We start from the raw sequence: 27968 nt of genomic DNA, 5'->3' as shown, positions 1-27968 counted from the left end.
AGTTATCTTGACATGTTTCCATTAAAAATATAAAACTTTTTCAGACTGTTAAAGTAATGCAAAATTACCTGGAAGAATTATTCCCTGTAAAGCCAGGTCCGATACTATAACTCACATTGAGGGCTCCCTTCCAGCTCTCATCTGGTGGAGCGATTCCTCCCAAGTGGCTGTCAAAATAAAATGAAAGTGACAGAAAAAGGCTGACTATCACTATTTCTAAGGAGAAATTATAAAGTTTGATGACAATATTTCATTCATATATAACACAAATATTTGTCATTTGTGCCAGGTACTGTCAAAAAGTCCCCGCTTTGTGGGGTTCACATTCTAGTGAGAGAGCCATACTGAATCAATATGTAAAATATGTAATATGTTAATGATAAGAGCAAAGAGAAAAAATAAAATAGTGATGGCAAATGGGAAGCCCATCTCCTTATTTTTGACCTTAATTATTTATGTGGGGATTCACTGAATCCAAGAAATCCTAAATATAGGAAATTAATGACTCCATTAAGGAGAATAAATTAATTTGTAAAGAAGCTGCTGATTACATAGTAGGCACTCAAACAATTATTAAGTTGTAATACTCATACAGGCATTTAAAAACGGCAGTTGAGAGATATGTAAAGAAATGTCAGTTATAGAATACAATAATTGTTTACTATATTTTAAATATGGTGCTAAGTATTTTACACATATGATCTCATAATAACACTATGAAGGAGAAACAGTTACTAGCTTCATCTTACAAATAAAGAAACTGAGTCAGAGAAAGTTTAAGCAACTGGTTCAAGGTCATACCTCCAAGTAAGTGGGGGGCATTGTCATATTCTTATAATACACGCTGAATATAAATATCTAATGAATACCTATGAAAATTCAATTGCTTGAAAAATCTCAAATCAGAATTATCTTTGGACATAGTTTTGTATGAGAATTTCATTTGCAGCAAACAGACAGATATTTTATTTTTATTTCTTAGTCACCAAATGACTACTTTTATGAAATGAAAAGATAGTATACTCTGTTATACCTATTTCAGGAGTAATTTAGTTATAAAACTTTATGTTTAACATAAGAATGCCATATTGGTTTTTGATGAGAAAATAGACACCTAGTGCAAAATATCTTAATCTCATATCCAACAAGAAAACTATACCGTAATAATATTTCTGCATCATTATATCCAATGGGATGTACAGGTATTTTGGGGATTCCCACTCCTTCTTCAACATCAAGTCTGAAAGTGTATTCTAAAAAATCAAATGCATAAAATGAAAACAATTTAAAAATCTGAGCAAGAGATATACAGGGATTTTTTGCATTACCATTGCAGATTTGCAATTATGCCAAAATTAAAAGTTCCCGGCCGGGCATGGTGGCTCACACCTGTAATCCCAGCACTTTGGGAGGCCAAGGTGGGCAGATCATGAGGTCAAGAGATCGAGACCATCTTGGTCAACATGGTGAAACCATGTCTCTACTAAAAATACAAAAATTAGCCAGGAGTGGTGGTGCACACCTGTAGTCCCAGCTACTTGGGAGGCTGAGGCAGGAGAATTGCTTGAACCCAGGAGGCAGAGGTTGCAATGAGCCAAGATGAGGCCACTGCACTCCAGCCTGGCGACAGAGCAAGACTCCGTCTCAAATAAATAAATAAATAAATAAATAAATAAATAAATAAATAATAAAAAACTTCCCCCAAAGTCAGACAATTGTTTTACCTAATACGTCTTACTTAATAAATCATTTACATTTTAAGGTAATGTTAATTATAGAGATGACAGTTTTCCAAATTTGTTTTGACATTTCACATAATTTTCTTGACCTTTACAAGAATATTTTATTTCCTCAAGAATCTTTTGAATCTTTCTCAGAGAAACGTTATTAACAAGATGCTTAGAAACTGTGTCCCAGATTCTGAAACTATAAATAATTGGAAAAAAACCCAAGAGAACATATGCAATATTGGGAATAAATGAGAAACATCTTATTCAAATAGTAATGTAATATATTATCATTCAAGGAAGACTGAAAATTATCGCCAGCCCTAAAACCTCATTGGAACTGTGGCTTTCAGCCAAGATAGAGTTAAAGGGACCAAATTTACCTTCGTGCCTGAAACACCTTATTTTTTATTCACCTTATTTTATGTAAATGAAACATTTTAAAAATAATAAAATATGTAAAATAATAGTTCTATCATGAGATTTTTATTAGGTAAGTAGCTTCATGAAATAATTGACTGCTGAAACAAAAATTTGAACACTATAATTAGGTAGTAAATCAGTAAGTATATAAGACTTTCATAACACTATTAACTAATTTGACCTAATTGACATTTACAGAATACTCCAACCAAAAGCAGAATATGCATTATTTTCAAGTGCAAATAGAATATATATTAGATAGACCACATTCTGGGCCATAAAACATGTCTCAGTAAATTCTCAGTATGTTCTGTGACCTCAGTGGAATTAAATTAGAAATCAATATTAGAAAGATACCTAGAACGTCCTCAAATATATTAAAATTAAATAACACATTTATAAATAAACCATGGGTCAAAGTAGAAATGAAAAGGGAAATTAGAAAGTATTTGGAACCAAATAAAAATAAAAACACTCAGCCTAGGCAACACAAGAAGACCCATCTCTAAAAGTAAACATTAAAAAATTAACTGGGCATGGTGGTACATGCCTATAGTTCCAGCTACTTGGGAGGCTTGGGCAGGAGAATCACTTGAGCCTGGGAGTTTGCGGTTACAGTGAGCTGTGGTTGGACCACTGCACTCCAGCCTGGGTGACAGATAGGGTGACAGAGTGGGATCTTGTCTCTAAAATAAAGTAAAACCACAATATATTAAAATCTGTAGGATGAAGCTAAAGTAGTGCATATAGAGAGAGGTATAGCACTAAATAATCCATCTTAGAAAAAAAGTTAAGTTTCCGACAAATGACATCAGTTTCCACTTTCAGAAACTAGAAAAAGAACAAATAAAGGCCAGAATAAGCAGGAGAAAGGACATGATAAATATCACAGCAGAAATCTAAGAAATAGAAACTGGCTGGGTTCCTGACGGCTCATGTGTGTAATCCCAGCACTTTGGGAGGCCAAGTCAGGAGGATTGCTTGAGTCAAGGAGTTTGAGACTGGCCAGGGTAGCATAGCAAGAGCTATCTCTATTTAAATTTTAAAAAAGAAATAGGAAACAAAAATAATAGTAAAGATAATCAATGAAACCCAACCTGGTTATCTGAGATCAATAAAACTAATAAACTTCCAACAAGACAGATCAGGACAAAAGGAGAAATGACTAAATTGCTAACATCAGGAATAAAGGAGAGAATATCACTCTAGTACCTGCAGACAGAAGAATAGTAAGAAAATATTATAAACCACTCTATGCTCATAAATTCAACAAGTTAGATGAAATGGACAAAAATCTTTGTAAAAATGCAAACTACCAAGACTCACTTGAGAATAAATAGACTATATATAAAAGAAATTCAACTTGTAGTGAAAAACAGTCCTCCATAAAAAACTTCAGGCACAGATAGGTCCCTGGAGAATTCTACCAAGTATTTATAGACAACATTGAACCCATTCTTTATAAGCTCTTGCAAAAAAGTGAAGATGAAATGGTTCCCAACTCATTCTAAGAGGCCAGCATTTCTCTGATACCAAATGACATAAAGATATTACAAAAAACTAAATCTACAGCTTAACATCCCTTATGACCATAGACAGAAACATTCTTAAGAAAAATAAATAAAAAATTCAACAGTATGTAAAAGGATAATACATTGTCACCAAATTGGATTTATTTTAGGATGACAGGGTTGGATTAACATTAAAAACAATCATATAATTTAACAAAAGTAAATAATAACATATGATCATCTCTATGTGCATAGAAAAAAAACATTTGGCAAAATCTAATATACATTTCTAATAAAAACACCCAGTATATTAGGATAGAAGTAAATTTCTTCAGTGTGACAAAAGGAATCTATAAAAAACCTAGAGCTAGCATAATATTTAACAGAGAAAGAGTGGATACTTTCCCTGTTGGAACAGAAGTAAAAAGCGAATATGTCTGTTGTAACAACTTCTATTCAACATTGTACTGGAGTACCTCTATAAAATGTATATAAAAAGAAGAAAGAAAAAAAATGTCCTGGAGGTTCTAGCCAGTACAATAAGGCAAAAAGAAGAAAGAGAGAAAGAGAGAAAGAGAGAGAGAGAGAGAGAGAGAGGAAGGAACGGCATGTAGATTGAAAACCAAGAAATAAAATTATCTTCATTTGCAGATGACATAATCATGTATGTAAAAATGCTGATAGAAGCTACAAAAACTAGCAGAATTGATGGGTTTAACGTTTGCAGGATACAAGACCAATGTATTTCTTCTAGAAATAGAATAATGTTTTCATTTCCTAGTAATGAAAAGTTGGAATTGAGACTACAATAGCATAAAACTATGAAATGTTTGTGGATAAATCTGACAAAAGGTATGCATGATTCATACAGTGAAATCATAAAACTTTGCTGAAAGAAATTAAAGATTGCGAAGTTACATTTTATTTATGGATCAGAAAAGTAAATATTGTTAATTCAATTCTCCCAAATATTGCCAGTTCTCCCCAGATTGATTCATATATTTCATTCAATCTCAATCAAACTCCCAGGAGGCTTTTTGGTGAAAATTGTAAATTAGTTCTAAAACTCACATGGAAAGGACCAAAATTAGGCACAACGTTTTGAAAAATAGAAGCGTTGTAACCTGGAAGTTGTACACATCTGTTAGAATGTAGAATTGAAAAGATTGGCATACTAAATATTGGTGAGGACATAGCAAATAGAACGCTCATACATTACTGCTGAAATATAAAATGAAACAACTTCAGAGAACAATTTAAAAATTTCTGTGAAAGTTAAATATCCAACTAACCATAGTATTCAGGCATTTCACTTCCAAATATTTCCCAAAGAGAAATAAGAGAACACGTACATACAAGGTCTTGTACAACAACTGTTCAAGACACCTTTATCTGTAACAGCCCCCACACTGAAAGCAATCCAAATGTCCATCTACAAGTAAAGGAGTAAACTTCAGTATAGCCATTCAAGGGAATACTACTCAGCAAAAGAAAGAAAAACTATTGACAAAAATGCCAACATGGACACATCTCAAAATAATCATGCTGACAGCAGAAAGCAAGAGGAATGGTTGCCTAGGGATTGGCATGAAGTGGGAAGGAAGAGTTGAGAGGGTGGGAATATAAACAGATGAGAAGAAGCTTTTCTGGGATAATAGGTATGTTCATTATTTTGATTGTAGAGGTCATTTCACGTATGTAAAACTTCAAATTTTGTGTTTTAAATAATACAAAAACTCATTTGTTTTAAGAAAAAAAAAAAGAGAAATGTATGTATTAAGAAGAATACAATCCATCGGTAATTCAGGGAACCTAAATTGTCATTTGTTAAAAGGAACATTACTTTAGGTATGAGGATCAGTATTTCTGAACTCTAATAAAGGAAGAAGGAGAATATGAGTTTACTCCCCATGCCGACATCTCATGAAAATTTAAAATAATACAAGAACAAATGTTTTAAAATTCCTAGCAACAGTAATCCAAAACGATACTCAATTTTAGTTTAATATTATTCTGAACATGCTTGCTTTTCTTCCTTTTAAAAGGGCAAGGAGTATTTTTGCAAAATTGGTGGACTGATAGGCTCATCCCTCACCTTTTGCTGGATAGCCTGGAGTGAGTGGGTCACCAGCACCATTCAAATTTAACACATTTCCTCTCTGGGCTGCAGTTCCAGGAAGATTCCATCCTTTGGGATATGGCTGTACCTCAGGAGCAAAGTAGTCAGCCGGATCTGAGTACAGGATGATTCCTATGGCTCCTGCTAACATGGCATTTTTAACCTGCAGGGGCAATGTGCAATTCATAATGCAGATATGGCAAATGGTTGGCTTATTCATATAAGAAAGACATTAATTTAATAATGGAAGGATATTTAGACACTGCCTTTTATCATACAATTACACATTCTGTTCTCTTGGCTTTGAACACAATTTCCCACCTGTTAGACCTAACAGACTTCCATTATTCCATGGAATTCTAAACAAGTTATCATTTCTTCCGTGAAACATTCCTATTATAACCCGCAACTGTAGAATTAATGTTCTTCCTTTGTAGTTCTACATTTTCTATATTATAGGATAGCTCATAATGTATTAAAATATCTTTTAAATGTCTATCTCCCCTATTAGGCTGAGGGTGTTTTTGAAAACATGAACCATGTCTTCTTAATTTTAAACTACTCTAAAATCTTGCACATCATAGAGTAAGCATTCTACAAATATTTATGGAACTAAACTGATTTAAAATTGTATGCAGAGCAGTCATATTTTGCGAAAAATGGCCCAGGGCTTTTGTAAACATCTTTCTAACAATTCAAACTGGCCAAGAATAGGAAAATGTACCCTGTGAGATACCAAATTCTTCTTCACCAAAAGTATTGTAGCAGAAGATGGATAAGAGTCTTGATTCATAAGAATGCATTCCAATATTTAGAGAGCACCCTGTTATATCACTCAGAGTATAATCTGTCACAACTTTTTGAAGGAAAATTGATGATGTCTATCAAAATTTTGAAAGAATATACACTATTATTTAGCCATTTAATTTCTATGAATCTATACTACAATAATCTTCACGCAAATTTCTGAAGCATATATTGACAAGGATGTTCACAATTAAATTATTTGTAGTAGTAACAAATTCAAGATAAGACAAACATCATCAGTAGTGGAATGGTTAAATAAATTGCTTGTCAATTCTGTGAAATATGATGCCATCATTTAAAATAGTGAGGTAATTAATAAGAAGTTATATAGAAATTACTAAGTACCAGAAACTATCCTATGTGCTTTCAAACAAAGTCATTCAATAAGGACTCTATGAGATTGGTGCTATTATTGGCATTCGCATTTTATATATGAGGAAACTTTGCAACAGAGAAGTTAAGTAACATGCTTAACTTAACATGCTTACTGTTACTTAATACGTTAAGTAACAGTAAAAGATCTAGAAAGAATAGGATCTAGACCAGAACCCAAGTGATACGGATCTAGGGTTCTATATTCTTAACCAATGTATTACATAACTCTCAATGTGCGGACATGAAGAATATGAGTCTTGGCTGAATGAAAAAAATTAAGTCTTGTAATATACAATGTAAAAGGTAATAAATATGTGTAAAATGGGCATATAGGGACAGATGTATTTATATTCCACATAATTAGATTTGAGAAAAGCTATTAAGATTGATTATATCTGGATAATGAAGTGGGTAATGCAGGGGAGCTCTTCATTTTTTACTTTATATAAATTTCCTTCAATTAAATTTCAAAAAGCAAATATTACTTTTGTAATAAAAATGATTAAAAAATAATTTTCTTTTCCAGGTATGTGAGAAAACATAAAAACATGAGTTTCTGTGTACCCATGGCAAATAGGAAAAAAAAGAAAGAAAAGAAATGTTTGAAAGCAATTTGGAAACTGAGAAGCAAGTTGGTCATTTACATTTACAGAATATATATATCCTCTCATTCTCTGTAGAAAAACAAATAATACTGTACTTTATTTCCTCTGAAGATTTTTCCATATCTTGCAATAACAATCTTCCCAGTACAGTTGATGCCCATCTCTCTTTCTAGTTTGAAAAAGTCTTCAGTGCGAGCATAGTTCACATATATAAGATCTCCCTATAGGGAAAAGAAAATATATATAAACCTGCTAAAATTCAAGAAAAAAAACAAAAAATAAGTTTGCTTCACAATACTACATCATCAAAAGTGTTTCCTTTCTTTATTTGGGGAATAATAAACAGACCCACGGTAATTATACAGATGTCATTAGAGAATCTGTTAAAATCCTGGAAAGGTTTTTAAAAATGACAATGTATAAGACTTATTTATTTATTTATTTACTTATTATATTTGAGACGAAATTTCACTCTGTCATCCAGGCTGGAGTGCTGTGGTGCTGTCTCGGCTAACTGCAACCTCCTCCACCTCCTGAGTTCAAGCGATTCTGCCTCAACGACCAGAGTAGCTGTGATTACAGACACGCGCCACCATGCCCAGATAATTTTTGTATTTTTTAACAGTAGAGATGGGGTTTCACCATGTTGGCCAGTCTGGTCTTGAACTCCTGGCCTCCAATGATCTGCCCCCCTCAGCCTCCCAAAGTGCTGGGATTACAGGTGTAAGCCACCGCACTCAGCCAGACATATTTAAACAGTGTATCCTGTGTTGAAGAAATTATCAGTGTATACTAAGCCACAGGGAATAGAGGAAATAAATGTCATTTTAAAGATCCTAACTATATTTATTTACTTTCCAACCATTGCATTACCTTAAGAACCTCTATAGTATGATCTATAACATCCTATCTATGAATCCATAAAAAATTCAAACTATTAACAATGGAAAGAAGCTTGTAAAAACACCTACTGCCGGCTGGGCGCGGTGGCTCACACCTGTAATCCCAGCACTTTGGGAGGCCGAGGCGAGCGGATCACCTGAGGTTGGGAGTTCGAGACTAGCCTGAACAACATAGAGAAACCCTGTCTCCACTAAAACAAAAAGTACAAAATTAGCCGGGCATAGCGGCGTGCACCTGTGGTCACAGCTACTCAGGAGGCTGAGGCAAGATAATTGCTTGAACCCGGGAGGCAGAGGTTGCAGTGAGCCGAGATTGCGCCACTGCACTCCAGCCTGGGTGACAACATCGAAACTCCGTCTCAAAAAAACAAAACAAAACAAAAACAAACAAAAACCACCTACTGCCTCACTGAATTAAAAGCGTGTTCAGCATTTTCTTTGTTATTTCAAAGAGTGGCATCTGCTTCAGCAGGATCAGTTTTTAATGTATTTGTTTTGTTTCTTTTTTCTCTGGTGTTCTTTTCTATTTTATTATATTTTTTTTTAATTGGGGGATGAGGTTTTCATAGTACTGAATATCAAACAATGGATCAGCATGTATGATTCACCTAATTTCCTTGGTTTTAGTCCTCTATACAGATTTTATATAGCAAAAGAATCATTTAAAGACTTGGATTACAAATGTATTTTATTTTACCTCTGGCATGCCTTGGGCTGAGAAAGCATTATATGGTGGAACAATATTTGTAACATTCTCATAGCCATCTGGTGTTGGTTCGAAGTATGATGTTTTGAAAATCTAGCAACAATTAGAACATGTCAAGTTGGAGAGAAAAATTCCAGATTATTATTAAGATATAATTCATTTTGCCTCCAAGTATATACTTCAGATTAAGCATCCTGGAACTAGGTTCTATAATTAAATAGATAAATTACACTGACAACAATGAGAAAGAGCCTTATCATTATTATTGTCTTCCTAATAATAGAAACTGGCCTCAGGACTTAACACCATGTCAAACACATAATGGATACTGAATAATTCACTATTAACAAATGTCTACTTTTACTTGACCCTATATTACAATCCACATAAAATAGTCAGATTGTAAAACATAAAAAGTACCAACAATTTCACATACCTCAGTTTCATGTTCATCCACAATCGATATATAGTTGGCATTTGTCTCATTGGGGTAAGATAAGAGGACATCGTAATGAACCAACTTGGCTGAATCTAGTCCAAATTTCTTCCACTGGGTTTGGATTTCCTTGGCAAGCAACAAATTTTGTTCCGTTCCTGCCAGATGAGGAAGCTTTGTAAAAGAACTAAAATGAAAATAAAATATAGGAGGGAGTTAAAGACTATGCTCAGATGATGTGCCTAAAAACTACTCTAAATGCACTACTTATGCTTTGGGCATTAAGTTATTGTTCCTATATGACATATAAAAGAAACTTAGCTAATGTTACCAGTTTCTAGACAGGCCAATTTTTAAGTTATTTGTATACAACTGCAGTTTTCATATTATGCTTCCTCAGAAAAGAACACATTTCATGGTAGACACAATCAGCAGAGGCTCAGCTATGAGAAGACACCTGGAAGAACCTCATACTCCTGTACTAACAATGTTCCTTTTTGCTGCTTGTCAGAGAACAGAGACATTTTGGGAAAAAAATTAGATCTTAATATTTCGCAGGGACCACTTGGGCACTTCCATGTTTAACTTATATGTTTCTACTGTTGATTGTATCATCTATGCAGCTGTTTATTGATCTCATTGATGTCAAAGTGCATGCATTTTTATTTTTAATATCCCGTTAGTGCTTAGTTCTTGCCTTTTACTCAAAAAGTACAGGCTTGCTGAATTTAATTTGGGCAGTGTTCTCTTGGTTCTGGATGTAAATGAGTTGTAACATTTAAGTGACCTCACAAACTTAGTTCTTAGTGAGATTTATTTTACTTGGGGTGAATAATTTTTTTTTTTTTTTTTTTTTTTTTTTTTTTTTTTTTTTTTTTGAGACAGAGTCTTGCTCTGTAGCCCAGGCTGGAGTGCAGTGGCGCGATCTTGACCTGGGCTCACTGCAAACTCCGCCTCCCGGGTTCACGCCATTCTCCTGCCTCAGCCTCCTGAGTAGCTGGGACTACAGGCGCCCGCCACCGCACCCGGCTAATTTTTTATATTTTTAGTAGAGACAGGGTTTCACCGTGGTCTCGATCTCCTGACCTCGTGATTCGCCCGCCTCGGCCTCCCAAAGTGCTGGCATTACAAACGTGAGCCACCGCGCCCGGCCGAATAATATTTTTAAAGTCCCTGGCCGGGCGTGGTGGCTGACACCTGTAATCCCGGCACTTTGGGAGGCCGAGAAGGGTGGATCAACTGAAGTCAGGAGTTCAACACCAGCCTGGCCAACATAGTGAAACCCCGTCTCTACCAAAAATACAAAAAATTAGCCAGGCTTCGTGGCAGGTGATTGTAATCCCAGCTACTTGGGAGGTCAAGGCAGGAGAATTGCTTGAATCTAGGAGGTGGAGGTTGCAGTGAGCCGAGATCATGTCAATGCACTCCAGCCTGGGTGACGAAGTGAGACTATGTCACAAAAAAAAAAAATAAATAAAAAAAATAAAGTCCCCCACCATCAGTAGAACAAAAATAAACCCTTTTTTAATTTTTTTTTTTTAGTTAACCAGACGACAGCCACAAAATATATGGTAGTAGAGGGAAATTAACATGCACTGAAAACCTGTTGTATGACCAGCACTCTACAGTCACTTTCATATGTGTTTTCTCATTTAATCATCACAATCCTTCTTCCATCATCCCCATTTTGCAAATGAGGATACTGACAGAGTGGCTGAATAATCTACTCATAATTTTACAGCTAACAAATGCTGGAACTGGAATCCAAAATTTTAGTTATCTGATCTTGAGAAATAGTGATATTTCTAAATAATTCATCTGCTCTTATTACCCATGTGCTTAAAATTCTTCTACAACTCCCTGTACCCCGCATTAGAAAGTTCACACTCTAACATGGCATCTAAAGCACTTTTGGGTTAGGTCCTCTCTTCTGTCTTTTCAGATTAATTTCCCTTCACTCTCTTATAAACTTTTCTGCTCTCTGTCACTGAGTATACTTAATTTTCTCATAAAGTGATTATGATCTTTAATACTTTTTAGCCTTTGCACAATGTCTTATCTCAGCCAAAAATATTGTCCCATCTACCTGACTCTCCCTGTATTACCACTTCTAATCATTCTCCTTTCTTATCTCCAAACTATTAATCATCCATAAGGACTCTTCAAGCATCATCTTCTCTGAGAAGATGTCCTTCTCTATATCATAAAATGAAAACTGCAGGTATCAGATGTTTAATTTCATAATATATTTATTTTTAAAAAGTACAAATGTGTTCAGATGGAAGTTATTTTATATGTATAGGAATAAAAAAGTAAAACAGAGACATTTAATTTCTAATTTATACAATTCATTAGTTTAGTTTCTACAAAGAGCAGATATGATTCTTGTAATTAGAAAAAAAAATACTTATTTCTTTAAATTAGGAGGAAGGATTAGCCATGAACTTTTTTGCCTCCCATATTTTCAAGAACCCCCTGAAATGAAATAGAGAAGTACAGAACAAGAGTAGGAAGGTATAACATCCTTTATTTTATATCAGAATTTCTCCGTATGGTCCCAAGATGGGCATTACAGCTTCAGGCATACATATTCACCCAGTAACTTCAGGAGAAACAAGTACAAACTAGAATAACTATTCCTTCTTTTGTGTTTAACAAAGGAACATTTTTGTAGAAGATCTTAGCTAAGTTTTTATCTCATTTCATTAGGCAAAATAGGGTCATTTACCCCTTTTCAAACCAATCAAGAGATTCCTGGGCTGGGAAGAAGGTAAACTTTACTGAACACATATCCTCCTGAGGGAGGGAGAACACTCACAGTTGAGGCTCTGTTAATAAGAAAGTGGCTGGGAGAAATAAAATTGTTCCCACATTTAAGCCCTTTAACTCAATCTCCAAGCCCTCCTTTGCCTTCCAAACTCCTCTGCTGTGTTCATTAACCCTTTAGATCTGCAATCAACAATTCGCCTATATCTTCAGCACCTTCTCTGAATGTTTCCCTGACCTCCTTGTCTTTCTTTCCTTTCTTTTTTTTTTTTTTTAATTTGTTTTTCCAGGTGGAGTTTTGCTTTTGTTGCCCAGGCTGGAGTGCAGTGGTACGATCTCGGCTTACTGCAACCTCTGCCTCCCAGGTTCAAGCGATTCTCCCACCTCAGCCTCCTGAGTAGCTGGGATTACAGGTGCACGTCACCATGCCCAGCTAATTTTTTGTATTTTTAGTAGAGGTGGGGTTTCATTATGTTGGACAGGCTGGTCTCAAACTTCTGACCTCAGGTGATCCACTGTCCTCGGCCTCCCAAAGTGCAGGGATTACAGGCATGAGCCACCATGCCCAGCCAACCTCCTTGTCTTAACTGGTTTCCTCTGAGGACTCTGCTCACCTGCAGGCTGTTTATTTCCCATGACCCCACATATCTCATGACCAAAGTTCAGCTAGGAGGCCTTCTTACTCTCCACTGGCTCTTTCAAATATATCTCTTTCTTCTTCTTTCCAAACTAACAGCTTTTTTGAAGCTTACACCAAAAGTCACCACCCACTACACCTTCTAGGCACTGTCATCTACAAAACTTTAGGTCACGCCTCTTCATTCATTAAAGTTGGGGGCCCCTAATATGCTGTATTTCCCACTATCTCTGTTCTTGTCATCATTCTTGGTGTGTAATTTTTGTATTTGGTTGGATGCAAAAGAAAAAACAACACCAACAAGATATTTAATCATCATGAAAACCATTCAAAGATTGCTTATCAACCTATGCATAATCCCAGCACTTTGGGAGGCCAAGGCGGGTGGATCACCTGAGGTCAGGAGTTTGAGACCAGCCTGGTCAACATCTCTACTAAAAGTACAAAAACTAGCCGGGTGTGGTGGTGGGAGCCTGTAATCCCAGCTACTCAGGAGGCTGAGACAGGAGAATCGTTTGAACCCGGGAGGTGGAGGTTGCAGGGAGCCGAGATTGTGCCACTGCACTCCAGTCTGGGCAACAGGGCAAGAGTCTGTGTCAAAAAAAAAAAAAAACCTCCGCCATCCTACTGCTACTGCATTGCATGAGCTGTATATAGATTGAGTCTCTCTTCAAGTGATGTTCATTCCTACTCATTATTTTCCTTGTATCACCAAAAAAGCACCCCAAAACAGACATTTTGAACTAACCTCTTGATATCTGATGTGCCTTGATAATAAATAGCTAAAATTGAATAAGAACATTATAGCTGATTTCTTCCTCATTACAATAGCTCTCTTAAGTTCATCCATAGACACTAACATGGAACCTTGTGATCTCATCACCCATCTGTTGTTACAGCACAGATGGGTAGAAAATAGAGACACTACTCAACTTATGGTGAGGTTATGTCCCTATAAACCCACTGAAAGTCAAAAATACTACTAAATTGAAAATGCATTTAATACCCTGATAAATCCATCATAAAGTTGAAAAATTCTAAATCAAACAGTCATAAGTCAGGGATTGTCTGTTAACTGTAGTGTATGTACTTCACTGGGTGTATTTGTCTGTAGGGTTTAACTGGAGTATTAGAAGAAAAGAAGAGAAAGAATGGTGCAGAAAGATATTTTAAGAAATAATAAACGAGACCTTCCTAAAATAATGGAAGACATAAATTTACATTGTCAAGAAGCTCAGAGAGCCCAAACATGCTAAATTTAAAGAAAACTATACCTAGACATGTAGTAAAACTGCTGAAAATCAAAGACAAAAATGATACATGTTATATGATTTAATGACTAAACTTCTCATAGGATGACAGCAGCTAGAAGACAGTGAAACATTTAAAGTTCTGAAAACTTCATGTGTGTTGGCAGAGTCAACCCAGAATTCTATATTCAGGAAAAATATGATGGGAATAAAGTTGAAGTAAAGAATTTTATGGATGAAGAAAAACTAAGAATTTGTCACCATCAGAATCCACATTACAGGAAATACTTAAGGAAGTTATTCAGACTCAACAGAAATAGCACAGGGCAACCTAAATCTTCAGAAACAAATCAAAAGCATCAAAAAGGATAAATATCTAAGAAACATGAAATACTAATTTTAACTTTAATTGGTTTACAATACATATAAATGTTCGAAGAAAAAATATAACATTAATATAGCATTTTTTGAGGTTTATATTTAATGTCTGTATGATACACATGACAGCTACTTCATAAAGGATGGTGGAGGAGAGAGTAAATGGACATACACAAGTGTGAGTTTCTCCATTTTATATTAAGTGACACAGTAGTAAATTTAAGCATGCAGTGAAACATTAGAGATGTGTAATATAACCTTTAGAGTATCCACTAAAAAGTATAACTAAAGAGGTATAGCCAAAAGATAAATTGAAATAAAATAAAATTTCATATATTTTCCCCACTATCAAAAAGTCAGAAAATGAGTAAAGGTACAGAAAGAAAACAGAAGACAAACCATAAAGTGGCTAATTATATCGATCAATAACTATATTGTATGTTAGTGGACTAAACACTCACAAGGCAGAGATTACCAGAGTGGACAAAAAAGCAAATATCTATTATATGTTGCCCACAGAGGGCATACTTAAATTAAGATTACAAAAATGGATAAAACAGCAAGTGACAACTGTGTTCTCTCTATAGAGGGTACATTTTAATTCTAATGAAAGTGATAGTTAAAAGTAAGTAGATGGAAGAAGACATCCTATATAAACATAAGTATTAGAAGGCTGACATGGCTCCATTCATATGAAATAAAATAGATTTTAAAACGTTATTACTAAAGATAATGAAGCACATTTCATAAAAATAAAAGGTCATTCTGTTTTGAACACATAACAACATCCATGTGTATATGCCTAATGAATGAGTCTCAGAATACATAGAGCAAAAACTGACCAAATTAATGGGACAAATAGACAATTTCATATTCATGGAGAAAACTATAACATGCCTCTGGATTAAATTTGACCCCCTCCTAAATTAGTAAAGAAATAAAGGAATTACCTAACAACCAGCTAAAAAAGAAAAATCATATGATCATATTAATTGATACAGAAAACGCCCTTGGCAAAATTCAACACCCATTCATGAAAAAAACCCTCAGCAGTCTTGGAATAGAGAGGAGCTTTCTTGACAAAGAGCATCAACAAAATACCGACAGCTACATCATACTTAATGGTGAAACTAAATCTTTCTCCTTAAGATCAGAAAAAAGAAAAGAATGTCCATTCTTACTACTCTTATTCAACAGAGTAATGGAAGTTCCAGTCAGCACAAAGAGGCAACTTTTCTTAAAAAAGTAAAAGGCATACAGATAAGAAAGTAAAAAGAAATGAAACGTTCCCTTTTTGAAGATGACATTATTGTCTACATAGAAAATTCCAATGAATCTACAAGAAACAAACCAAACCAAACAAACAAACAAACAAATCAAACTCTTTCCCACCTTCCAGCCAAGTCCAGTGGCTCACACTTGTAATCCCAGAACTTTAGGAGGCCAAGGTGGGAGGATCGCTTCACCCCAGGAGTTTGAAACCAGCCTGGGAAATATGGCAAGACTCTGTCTCAGAAAACACCCCCAAAATCAAAATAAACAAACAGACAAAACCTCCTTAGAGTTCAGCAAGGTCACAGGATGCAACATCAATACACAAACGCAGCTGTATTTCTATATGCTAACAACAGAGTATGTGGAAAGTGAAATTAAAACACAATATAATTTGCATTTGCTCCAAAGAAAATGAAATACTTAGATGTAAATCTAACAAAGCATATAACGCATCTGCTTAATGCAAATTACAAAACGCTGATAAAAGAAAGATGATCTACAATTGGAAACATAACATGTTCATGTAATAGAAGACTGGACATAGAAAAAATGTCAATAATTCCCAAATTGTTCTATAGGATTAATGCAATTCCTATCAAAACCCCACCAATAGTTTTTTAGACAAATACGTGTTTATTATATATTTTAAATGAAAAGTAAGAGACATAGCATAGCTACAATAATAGTTTAAAAGAATAAGGTAAGAGGAATCATTCTATGTTTTGTTAAAAATCTACTATATCACTTTAATAATCAGGACAGCATGGTACTGGATCAATCGGACAGAATATAAAACTCAGAAACAGAATAAGACTCTGTCTCTACAAAAGAGAGAATCTAGAAATAGACTCACACAAATAAGCCCCATCAATTCTTAACAAAGGTGCAAAAGCAATTAAATGAAAGAAGGGTAACATTTTAACAAATGGTGATAGAGCAACTGGATATTCTCAAGCCAAAGAATAAACTCAACCTAAACCTTTCCTTATGTACAAAATAACTCAAAATAGTTCAGAAACTTTAATGTAAAAGGTAAATTCTAAACCTTTGGGGGAAAAAAGAAGACAAAATTGGTCAAAGGCCAGATCAAAGAGTTCTTAGATATGAACCCAAAAGCATGATCCAAAAGAGCAAAATTGATAAATTAAACCTCATCAAAATAAGGTTTTAACTTCTGATCTGCAAATAAGGGTGGACAAACAGACAAATTACAGACTGGAAAAAAATATTTGTTCATTGCATTTCCAACAAAAGACTTATATCTAGAGTAGAGTTGACCCTTGAAACGACATAGGGTTGAACAGCATGGGTCCACTTCTATATGATTTTTTTTTCCAATAAATATATTGGAAATTTTTTTGAGATTTGCAGCAATTTTTAAAAAACTCATAAATGAACCACATAGCCTAGAAATATTTAAAAAGTAAGAAGAGGTTTGTCATGAATGCATGAAGTACATGTAAATAATATCTATTTTATTATTTACTATTTTAAAATAACATTAATCTATTATAAAAAGTTAAAATGTATCAAAACCTATTCATACACTTACAGACTACATGGTGCCATTTGCAGTCTAGAGAAATGTAAACAAACATAAAGATACAATATAAAATCATAATTATGTAAAATTAACTGTAATACATTGTGTACTACAGTAATACTTTTGTAGCCACAGCTTATTGCTCTTGCAGTGAGCTCCTGTGGTGACTATCTGCTTAAACCACCGTGTGATGCTAATCATCTCCCTAATCATCACTACGTGAACAGTTTCTTTCTCCAGGAAATGGCTTATGGCAGTTTTTTAAAAAAAAGATCTCTCATGGTTCTCATGTAGTTCTCACTGTGTTTAGTACAACACTGTAAACCTTGGATAACACCATGGGATCCATACAAAGCGCCACTAATGATACATTACAAGAAAAAGATGAATTGCTTGGTATACCATAGACTGAGGTCTGCAGCTGTGATTGCCCTCTGTTTTCAAGATAAATCCGGCATAAGGACTAATGTTAAAAAAAAAAAAAAAGGAAAAATTTATGAAACAGTCATGGTAGCTGTGCAACAAATGTGAAAACCTCATACTTTTGCAAATTACCTTTTTCTCTTGTATTGAAAATGTAGCTTTTATGTGGGTATAGGATTGCTATAAGAAAGGCATATCTATAGACTCTAATTAATGTGATTTGAGAAAAAGCAAAGTCATTCTATGATCATTTAAAGCAAAAGAAATGTAAAGGTGGAGAATCATATGCCTGCAAAAGATGGTTTGATAAATTTAGAAAGAAGTTTAACTTCTAAAGGAGGAGCAGCTTCTGCTCACCAAGAGGCAGTAGACAAGTTCTCAGATGACATGAAGAAAATTACTGAGGAGAAAGGATATCTGCCTGAACAGGTTTTTTAATGCAAATGAAAGTGCCCTATTCTGGGGGTGGAGGGGGATGCTACAAAGGATATTTATGACTAATGAAGAGATGTAAGCACTGAGATTTAAGGCAGGAAGGGATAGGGGAATTCTACTGTTTTGTGCAAATGCAGTTGGGTTTATGATAAGGACTGCCCTTATCTATGAAGCTGCTAACCCCCAAGCCTTGAAGGGAAAAGATAAACACCAGCTTTCAGTGTTTTGGTTGTACAACAAGAAGGCCTGGACAACAGAAACCCATGTTCTAGACTGATTCCACCCATACTTTGTTCCTGCAGTCATGAAATACCTTGCCGGGAAGGGTCTGCCTTTTAAAGTTCTTTTGGTGTTGGAAGACACCTCTGGCTACCCAGAAACCCTGAGATCAAGTAGTCTACTTGCCCCCAAACACATCTCTCTAATTTGCCCCCTAGATCAAGGCATCATAATAAGAACCTTTAAGGCTCATTGCACTCTATTGAAAGGATTGTCAGTCCTATGGAAGAGAACCCCGACAGAACATCATGAAATTCTGGAAGAATTAACACCATTGAAGATGCCATCGTTGTTATAGAAAATACTGTGAAAGCCATCAAGCCCAATACAATAAATTCCTGCTAAAGAAAACTGTGTGCAGATGTTGTACATGACTTCACAGGATTGATGACAGAGCCAAACAAGGTAATCATGAAAGAGATTGTGAATATGGCAAAAAAAAAAAAAGTAAAAAAGGTTGAGGGATGAAGGGTTTCATGTTAGTAATCTTTGAAAAATTCAAAGGTAGTAGACACCAGAAAAATTAACAGAAGATGATTTGATGGAGATGAGTACTTCTAAACCAGTACCAGATGATGAGGAACAAGACAGAAGCAGCAATGCCAGAAAACAAGATGACATTAGACAATCTGGCAGAAGGTTTTCCATTGTTCAAGACTGCTTTTGACTTCTTTTACAAAATGGTCCTTTATATGATACGGGCACTAAAACTAAAGCAAATTCTGGAAGAAGAACTGGTAGTATATAAAAATATGTTTACAGAAAAGAAAAAGTAAAAAACAGACATGATGTCTAAGAGTTAAATGGAATGTGACTGCCTTTCCTGCCTCCCCTTCTCTAATTTCTCTGCCTCTGCCATCCTTGAGACAGCAAGACCAACCCCTCCTCTTCCTCCTCCTCCTTAGCCTACTCAATATGAAGACTGTGTGAAGACCTTTATGAATATCTACATTCACTTAATGAATAGTAAATGCTTTTTCTCTTTCTTATGATTTGCTTAATATAATTTTATTTTTTCTAGCTTACTTTATTGTAAGAATACAGCATATAATACATATACAAAATACATGTTAATTGTCTATGTTATTGCTAAGGTCACTAGTAGGCTATTAATAGTTAAGTTTTGGGGGAGTTAAAAGTTATATGTGGATTTTTGACTGCGTGGGGGGGTCAGCATCCTATGCCCACATTATTCAAGAGTCCATTCCATATAAAGAACTCTAAAAACTCCATTGGGGGGTTGGGAATGGTGGCTCATGCTTATAATCCTAGCACTTTGAGAGGGTGAGGTGGGTGGGTCACTTGAGCTCAGGAGTTCGAGACCAGCCTGGGCAAAATAATGAGACCCTGTCTCTACCAATCACAACAACAACAAAAATAAACAAATAAATAAAAATTAAAAAATTAGCTGCGTGTGGTGATGCATGTCTGTAGTCCCAGCTACTTAGGAGGCTGAGGTGGGAGAACCCCTTGAGCCTAGGACATGGAGGTTGCAGTGAGTTGAGATCGCACCACTGTACTCCAGCCTGGGTGATGGAGTGAGACTCTGTCTCAAAACAACAACAACAACAACAAACAAAAAACTCCACAGGGAGAAAACAATATATATCTAAATAGAAAATAAGCCAAAGCTGTGAATAGACTTCTAAATTTATTTCTTCATTTTTAAATTTTATGGCTACCTACTACTTGTACACATGTATAGGGTATATGTGATATCTTGATACAAGCATACAATAAGTAATGATCAAATCAGGGTAATTAGGATATCTATCACCTCAAACATTTATCATTTCTTTGAGCTCGGAACATTTCAAGTGCACTCTAGTTATTTTGAAATATATGATAAATTATTGTTAACTACAGTTGCCCTATTGTTCTATGTAATACTAAGTCTTATTCCTTCTATCTAACTGTATTTTTGTACCCATTGAACCAACCTCTCAGTATCATCCACCCTCCTCACTACCCTTCCAGTTTCTGGTAACCATCATTCTATTCTCTATCTCCATGAGATCAATTTTTTTTAGCTCCCACATATGAGTTAGATCATGCAATATGTATCTTTCTGTGCCTGGCTTATTTCACTTAACATAATGACATTTAGTTCCATTCATGTTGCTACAAATGATAGGATTTTTTTCTTTTTTATGCTGAGTAATAATCCATCCTGTATATACACCATAATATTTCTTGATGGAAGTTGATCATCAAGTTGATTCGGTATCTTGGCTATTGTGAATACTGCTGTGATAAACATCGGAGTGTGCATATCTCTTTGGACTACTGATTTCCTTACTTTGGGGTAGAAATGCAAAATGATGCAACCACTTTTCACTTACCTTAGGCATTTTCTTAAAAAGTTAAACTTATGCTTATCATCAAACTCAATCATTTCTAGAGAAATAAAACCACTTTTCCACAGAAAAACTTGTAAACATCTGTTCACAGCAGCTTTATTCACAATAGTCAAAAACAATAATCAACCCAAATTTCCATCAACTACACATTGCAGTATATCCATACAATGGAATTCTAGTCAGCAATAAAACTAATGAACTACTAATACATGCAACAATCTAGATGAATCTCAAAATCATTATTCTGAGTAAAAGAAGCTAGATACAAAAGAGTATGTAGTATATGATTCCATTTAAATAAGATTCTAGAAAATGCAAATGAATCTCCAGTGACATAAAATTTATTAGTGATTGCCTAGTGCCAGAGATGGAGGGGGGTGGGGGATAAACAGCAAAGGGCATAATGGAATATTTTTGTAGCATGATGGAGGAGGTGGTTGGTTCACTATAGCATACATCTGTCACAACTCTCAAATTGTAGGGTTTATAGGGATGCAGTTTCTTTTATGTAAATTATACTTCACTAATGTTGATTTTTTAAAAAACACCGATTTGAAAGAGTCTGAATACAGAAATAAATACTATGGCCATTGTTCTTAAGGAGTTTATGATCACTCCCCCGATTTCCACTGTTTTTCATGGTTAGAAGCTAGAGGATTTGCAATGACTCTTTCTGGTTTCATTTTGTCTTATTTGTAAACAACAAACTTATTTATACCTGCAAGATGGGATAAAGGTTTAACTTTTGGCAGACAGAATCAGACACTTGGATCACTTTTCCACTAAATCACTTAGTCAACCAGAATCTAACTTTCTCTGACAGAATATGGTATCTAAAATATTGCTGATTAAAACCCAGGCACTGATGAACAAAGAATAACATTCAGTTAGATCTAAAGTTACATGAAGTTGAAACATCTCTCAATAAGCCAACCAGATACTTTGTGTTATGTAAAGTTAGGGAAGACCTACTTTTATAACATTCTAACAGATTTCACCCCAAGAGTGGTTTAAAGAGACACTAAAAAAAAAAAAACAAAATAAACATAAACATAAGTTGATGACCAATATTGTAATTTCACACAGAGAAGACTGTCCTCATGCATATAACCAGTTATAACATGCTTCTCACTGTGATATTTTAAACATGAGTTTTAAGATCAAATATGTAAAAAAAAAAAAAACTCACCGAAGAAATGATTTGATGTTTTCAGCTTTCATTTCGGATACCAGTTCCCACCTTATACTTTGATGATAGCGCACAGAAGGGGTTGTTTCTTTGAGAGGCTTAATAAACCAGCCTGAGGGGAAAAAAAAAATGCACAAACACACAAACATCCACAAAATCACTTTGACTTTATTAAAACTAGAAGCCATCCCTCTCTCCTTCCCCCCAAAAAGTCTTTATCTGACAAATAGGTCCTGGTGGGCTTTAAAAAATAATGTTCATATTAAATGCAGAAAACCTATCAATAAATTCTGATATGTAATATAATTTTGAGATGCTTAAAAGGAGTTTTTTTTAAGGGAAGCCCTTTCATTTTCTCACGTTATGCATGAAGGCATGGCTTTTCTTGTTCTTCCCTGAGTATCTAGTCCCTGACACATAGGGAACATTCCACACATATTTATTTAAATATAGAGCAGGGTTTTTGTTTTGTTTTGTTTTGTTTTGTTTCGTTTTGCTTAGCTTTGCTTTTAGCGCTGCCCGCATTAGTTGACAGTTTTGACTCACTAATGTTGCCTGGAAATAAAATGATTTTTTTCATCCCTGCAGACAGTGACAGCTCTAGGTTGTCTTTAGTGAACTCAGTGAACATTTAATAAATTTGAATTTCAAGCACATTTTGTCTATTAGGAAGCCCAAAATACGTTCCGTCTGGTTTCCAGTTTTGCTGAAATTTGCAGTTTATCGTATCTAGCCCAGTGGGTCAGGGCTAGCGCACAGCCCAGTGCCTTCCAGCTCCAGGATTTCTCCCTTTATCTCTGCAGAATCACGAGCCTTGGAGTAAGGGGAAAGTGTTTCGTTCACTTACCCACCATAAACCCCACCAGGAAAGACGCCAGCGCAGCAGTCAAGCACATCCAAAGGTATAGATGGCCCCTGGACTTCGCCATGGCTTCTTGAGGGCTGAGCTTGGGGCGCCTACTACCTTCGCGAGCCTCGGGGCTGCAGAGAAACAGAGAGCGCGCGGGCAGGAGCCTGTGAGCGCGGCGTGGCCTCCGCTGACCTTCGCAAGGCCGCGCCTCCGCCCTCCCCGCCAGTCGCGAGACAACGAAAACAAGGCAGCGCCGAGCTCCTCCGGGTCCCTGTGGTCCCCGGGGGCCCTGGAGGGGAGAGAGGAAGCCCTGCCGAGGGAGGAGGCATTCTTCCTGTTGGCGGGCGACTTCCATTCTGTGAATCCCGCAGTAACCCGGACATAGTAGGTTGCGGGAGCTGCTGAAAATGTCCCTAATTATTGCCTAAAGAACTCGACTGCTGTTTGCCACGCCCATCCCCCAAAACGTCCAATTTCGGCTCAGAAGTGAATTTAAGTATTGCTTTTCCTGACCTATTGGTTATTCTTCTTCCAGATTCTCTGCTGTAATTTCCCACTCGTCAAACTCGGGAAGAATTTCTGGTCCTAGGTGCTCCCCTGTTAAAGCTTTTAACACCACTAATACCTCAATCACTGTCAGCATCAAAATCGATGGGATTGCGTTCTGTTGTTCCCCTTTACTTAAAACTCCACATTTCTGTAATTCTGTTTCCACTCATTTAACTGAGGTGTTTACCTACCTCACTGGAATGTTTTAGGTTCACATTAGTAAAAGTAGTCATTGAAAGGACCTTGCACTGCCAGTAGTTACTGAGAGTAGGTTCTTAATGCTGAGGCTCAGACACCAATATCCCAAAATATGGTGCTTTGAGATGCTAAACTGAAGAAGCTAGACGGTCTCTCTGATCATACCCCTCTCTTCCAGCTCCTCCCTCTCAATCCTTTGTCTCTCCCAAAGCACAGAATAAAGCTGCTCTCTCAAGTTCCCTTATCTGCCTCAAGTGCAGAACTACTAAAGGATAAAACAAGTAAACAAACGAAAAAACAGTTTCTTTCCTGAGTTTTAATTAACCGAACTCATAGGAAGAAGGACTGCAGTCTGTCAACACAACTGGCAGACTTCTGTTACAAACTGTTGTCTGCTCTGTAGGGCCAACAGACTTTGTCCCAGGCCATTGTATATTCTTCAAGCCCATTGAATTCCCCTAAAATTCATTTACTACCCTCCTAAAATTATACAAACATTCCCATCTTCCTTTCCTCTAAAAAGATGCGTATATTATCATCTGTACCTCATTGGGTTATTGGGTAATCATTCTACTATGATTCCCTTATGCTATGTTGTTCAATAAATTTGTAAGTCTTTTTTCCTAATAGTCTGCGTTTTGTGAGTTGATTTTCTAGCAAAACTTCAGAGGGTGAAAGAGAAGCTTTTCCACTGCATTAACAATGGCCCCTGTCATTCCCCTGTCCTCACCATATTACATTCACAAAGCATTTCTCTTTAAAGATGGGTTTGCAAAATAGTGGCCATCGTATATAGCCTGCATCAACCATCTCAACTCAGATAAAAATTTTAGGAATTTATGATTGGCTTCATATATCTAACTAAAAGTAGTTTTTTCAGCCAAAGCAAAATTGCTGAGTTGATTTCAAAGACGGTAGGATATCTAGGATAAACTTCACAGCATTGTCTGCAGCCCTGATAGCTTTAGGTAATGCACCTTTGCTCCTAACAAGTGACTGGAAGAGTAAAATTTATTTTTCTGGGACATAATTTTTTTTTGTCCTTGTAATGAATGGCTACGAATTGAACATAATTGTTGATAGGAATGCCTAATGACTTATTTCTTGAAACTTTTGTAGCACACCTGATATTTAACTTTGAAGCAAACCTCCTTAATGAACTATTGATTTTTAAATGTTGGCATGCAATTTAAGTCCCAACTAACTTCAGCTTTTTCAGCTACTAGCCCGTTAGACGTTCTTTGACTGATTTCTCCAGTTTTCTATTTTAGAGAGAAATATCTTTCAAAAAACATTTTCATAACAAAGTAAGTTTGTTGCCCCCTTATATGCATACACACAACAGCATATATAGGGAATTAGAATCGAATTATTCAAAAGGGTCAATATCCAGTGAAGTAACTAAACCCCTCAAATATGGCTTAAGAAATATTTTCCAAGAGCACTCAGAATTATTTTTATGTGTTGCATTATGAAATAATACTGGGATTTTAATAACTCTCCAGTATTTAACAGGTGACACACAAAGGTCTCAAACAATAGCAAATGTAATTTTTGTACATATAAACATTTTGGGGATTGATTGTGTAATTTGTCAATTTAGACTCTTGGCTTTTTCTATTGGCTATCCATGGGACCATTCTCTGTTGACTACATAGCCCTCAAGAGGCAGATCAAAATTATCTCCAGGAAAAGATTTATTGAAGAAAGAGAAGGTAGAAACTAATGAATAAAGTTGCTAAGCTATTTATTAAATTTATTTTTTTCTGCTCATTTTGTGTTTTTATTGCTAATTGAAGTTTGAGTAATAGAAAAAATCAATGCATTATTTAACAGTTTGCCAGTTTGAATAATCTTCCTAAATTAAATTAGATTATTCATTTAACCAACATTTATTGAGAGGCTATAACATGCCACACATTATGCAAAATTCCGAGAATATGATCCTTGTTTTTATGAAGCCTATAATTCAATGAGAAGGCAAATATTGAATAAAAAATTAAATGTAAAGAGTTCCAAGAATGAGCAATGTTACCTCAAATATGACTTTTGTCTCTGTAGGCGGCATCTGCAATCTTGACCAGCCATTGTAAAAAGCCCAGTTAGCTGGCTCAACAAGTCTTTGGCCTTTTGTCAATATAGACACTGCAAGCATTCAAAATTCTATGTTAATTACGTTTGTAACAGAAGGCTGCTATCAAAAAGTAATTCCTAATTATTACCATCTTGGCAGATACTTGTACTTTGCAAAGCACATTTAACAAAGCAACACTTGACGTGGGACCATCCTTTTCAATTTCTCCATCAAAGCTAATGGTATATAAAAACTTTTAGTATTGAAAACCAGTCTCTCAATGAAGCTATTTGACACATTTGACCTGCTCATGATTCAGTGAGCCTCTAACATGACAAAACTCACCACTTCCTCCATTCAAGTTAAATTGCTCTTATCTAAGCATTTTTCCTCCTCCTCTGTCATAGCAGAGGCAATTTTGTAACTCGAAAGCTCAAGTTCCTTCAAATGGGTTATGGCAAGGTTTGAAAACAAAGTGTCATATATGTACTAATAAAGAAGTGTATATATAAATTTCACTTGCAGAATTAAGCTTTAATTATTAAGCTTTAATAAAAAAGAATAATGTTTAACTTGATGATAAACTGGCAAAATATTTGCCAAACCCACAGTCTCACCAGGTGCTGTGCCACAAAATTTCATGTTTTGCTTGAAAATGTTGCCTTATTCTGCATATGAGAGGCTCACTGTGTAGATACAGACATTATGCCTTTAGTGATGTCACAAGGTGGCATTACTAGGGAAATGCTAATAGGCCCACATGATGTTGTGGTCATCCAGAAAGCAATGCTCACTTTCAAAAATGTGAATGGTTGATGCTATGATAGCGGTGATTCAGCACAAGAATTATATTTCAGTTGGGTATGTGTTTCTTTTCTCTTTCATAGGATGGGGTCTCACTATGTTGCTTCTGTTGGTCTCAAACTCCTGGGTTCAAGCAATCCTCCCAACGTGGTCTCTCAAAGTGCTGAGATGACAGACATGAGCCACTGTGGTTAAGTATTTTTAAGATTCTGGGTTCCAAAATTGTCAAAAATTAGTTTCAAACATAAAATAAGATGTTAGAAAATTAGTACATTAAACAATATACCAGAACCTATATAACAGAGGAGAGGTGAGACAAAGGAAGAAGTCTAGATAGTGAGAAGAGGTGAAAGACTAATAAAAGTGAGAAGAAATTTTAAAAGAAAAGCAGAAACCATGATTGGATGATTTCCTTCTGATGTCATAATTACCCTACTCAACAATAAATGTAGAAATTAGAAAAGACCTACCAGGTTAATGTGTAAAATAGACCCTCCATACTTTCTCATCAATGTAGAATATGCCTCCTATCATGCTAACATTCTAGTTGGAAGCTTGACACTGGTAAGTTGTATAACTTGGCCTTTAAACCAGATTTTCTGACTCAACATTGTTCATCCCTTATCATTAACATGTACCTTCAAGCTATTTTCCATAATAGCTTTAACTAATAGTGCCATGATTAGGGTACCTCCAGTGCTATTCCTTCACCAACTCTCATCCTATAGCCTCATTTACAGCTGTGGTCCCTGTATCCCTTTAGTATCACTTTATTGTGAATAAATCCCTTTATATTTAGAATCCTCTCTCTAACATATCCTTTTCTACCCCCTCTTGTCTGACACCTATTTTCACTTGATACCACTTTTTTTCTGAAAACCAGTTAAATGGACATTTCCTTTTCTTGCCTCTCCATTGACTCATGGGGTCAGAGAGAAAGGACAGATCTTTGCTTTGCCACCATCATTCCCTGTGCATTTTCTTCTGAAGTCACTTCCATCTGATTACATAATTTGCTTCCTTTTCTTCATCATTGTCCCCACCAAGATATCCTCCTACTTTCTCCAGTGGTTTCAATGGCTACATTGTAGAATTTGAGTGTGCCCCATTCTTTGGCACTTCACTCCTCATTTTCTTTCACACCTCACATAGAATTCTTTAGTATGTTCTATTGGCTCTGCAATCAAATTATATTTTGAATCTACTTGCTTACCATCTTCGCCAGCATTATTCTAATCTTAGCCACAATAACCTGTCATGTAAAGCCTTTTAATTGGGTTCTCTTTCTCCACCTTTGCAGACCATCTTTGACTCAATAGAATGTCCTTCCTAAGGCAATAATCAGAT

At 35.6% G+C, this 27968-nt stretch overlaps 1 protein-coding gene across 2 annotated transcripts in view; it reads right to left on the bottom strand.

Annotated features, from left to right (window-relative positions):
- Window positions 1-23353, bottom strand: part of NAALAD2 (N-acetylated alpha-linked acidic dipeptidase 2) — a 55835-nt gene extending 32482 nt beyond the window's left edge. The window contains exons 1-8 of one of the 2 annotated variants that reach the window (XM_050755526.1): window positions 22994-23353; window positions 22147-22258; window positions 9612-9798; window positions 9167-9268; window positions 7663-7788; window positions 5757-5943; window positions 1160-1253; window positions 69-167 (exon numbers count right to left, since the gene is read on the bottom strand). In XM_050755526.1, the coding sequence (XP_050611483.1) occupies window positions 69-167; window positions 1160-1253; window positions 5757-5943; window positions 7663-7788; window positions 9167-9268; window positions 9612-9798; window positions 22147-22258; window positions 22994-23351 (1265 nt within the window). In that variant the 5' untranslated portion in view covers window positions 23352-23353. The remainder of the gene's footprint in view (window positions 1-68; window positions 168-1159; window positions 1254-5756; window positions 5944-7662; window positions 7789-9166; window positions 9269-9611; window positions 9799-22146; window positions 22259-22993) is intronic. The other variant, XM_050755525.1, reaches the window with a different exon arrangement.
- Window positions 23354-27968: the final 4615 nt, after the last annotated feature.

The sequence above is a fragment of the Macaca thibetana genome, chromosome 14 (assembly GCF_024542745.1).
Source record: "Macaca thibetana thibetana isolate TM-01 chromosome 14, ASM2454274v1, whole genome shotgun sequence".
Classification (NCBI taxonomy): Eukaryota; Metazoa; Chordata; class Mammalia; order Primates; family Cercopithecidae; genus Macaca; species Macaca thibetana.
This window is presented reverse-complemented; position numbering and strand designations above follow the sequence as displayed.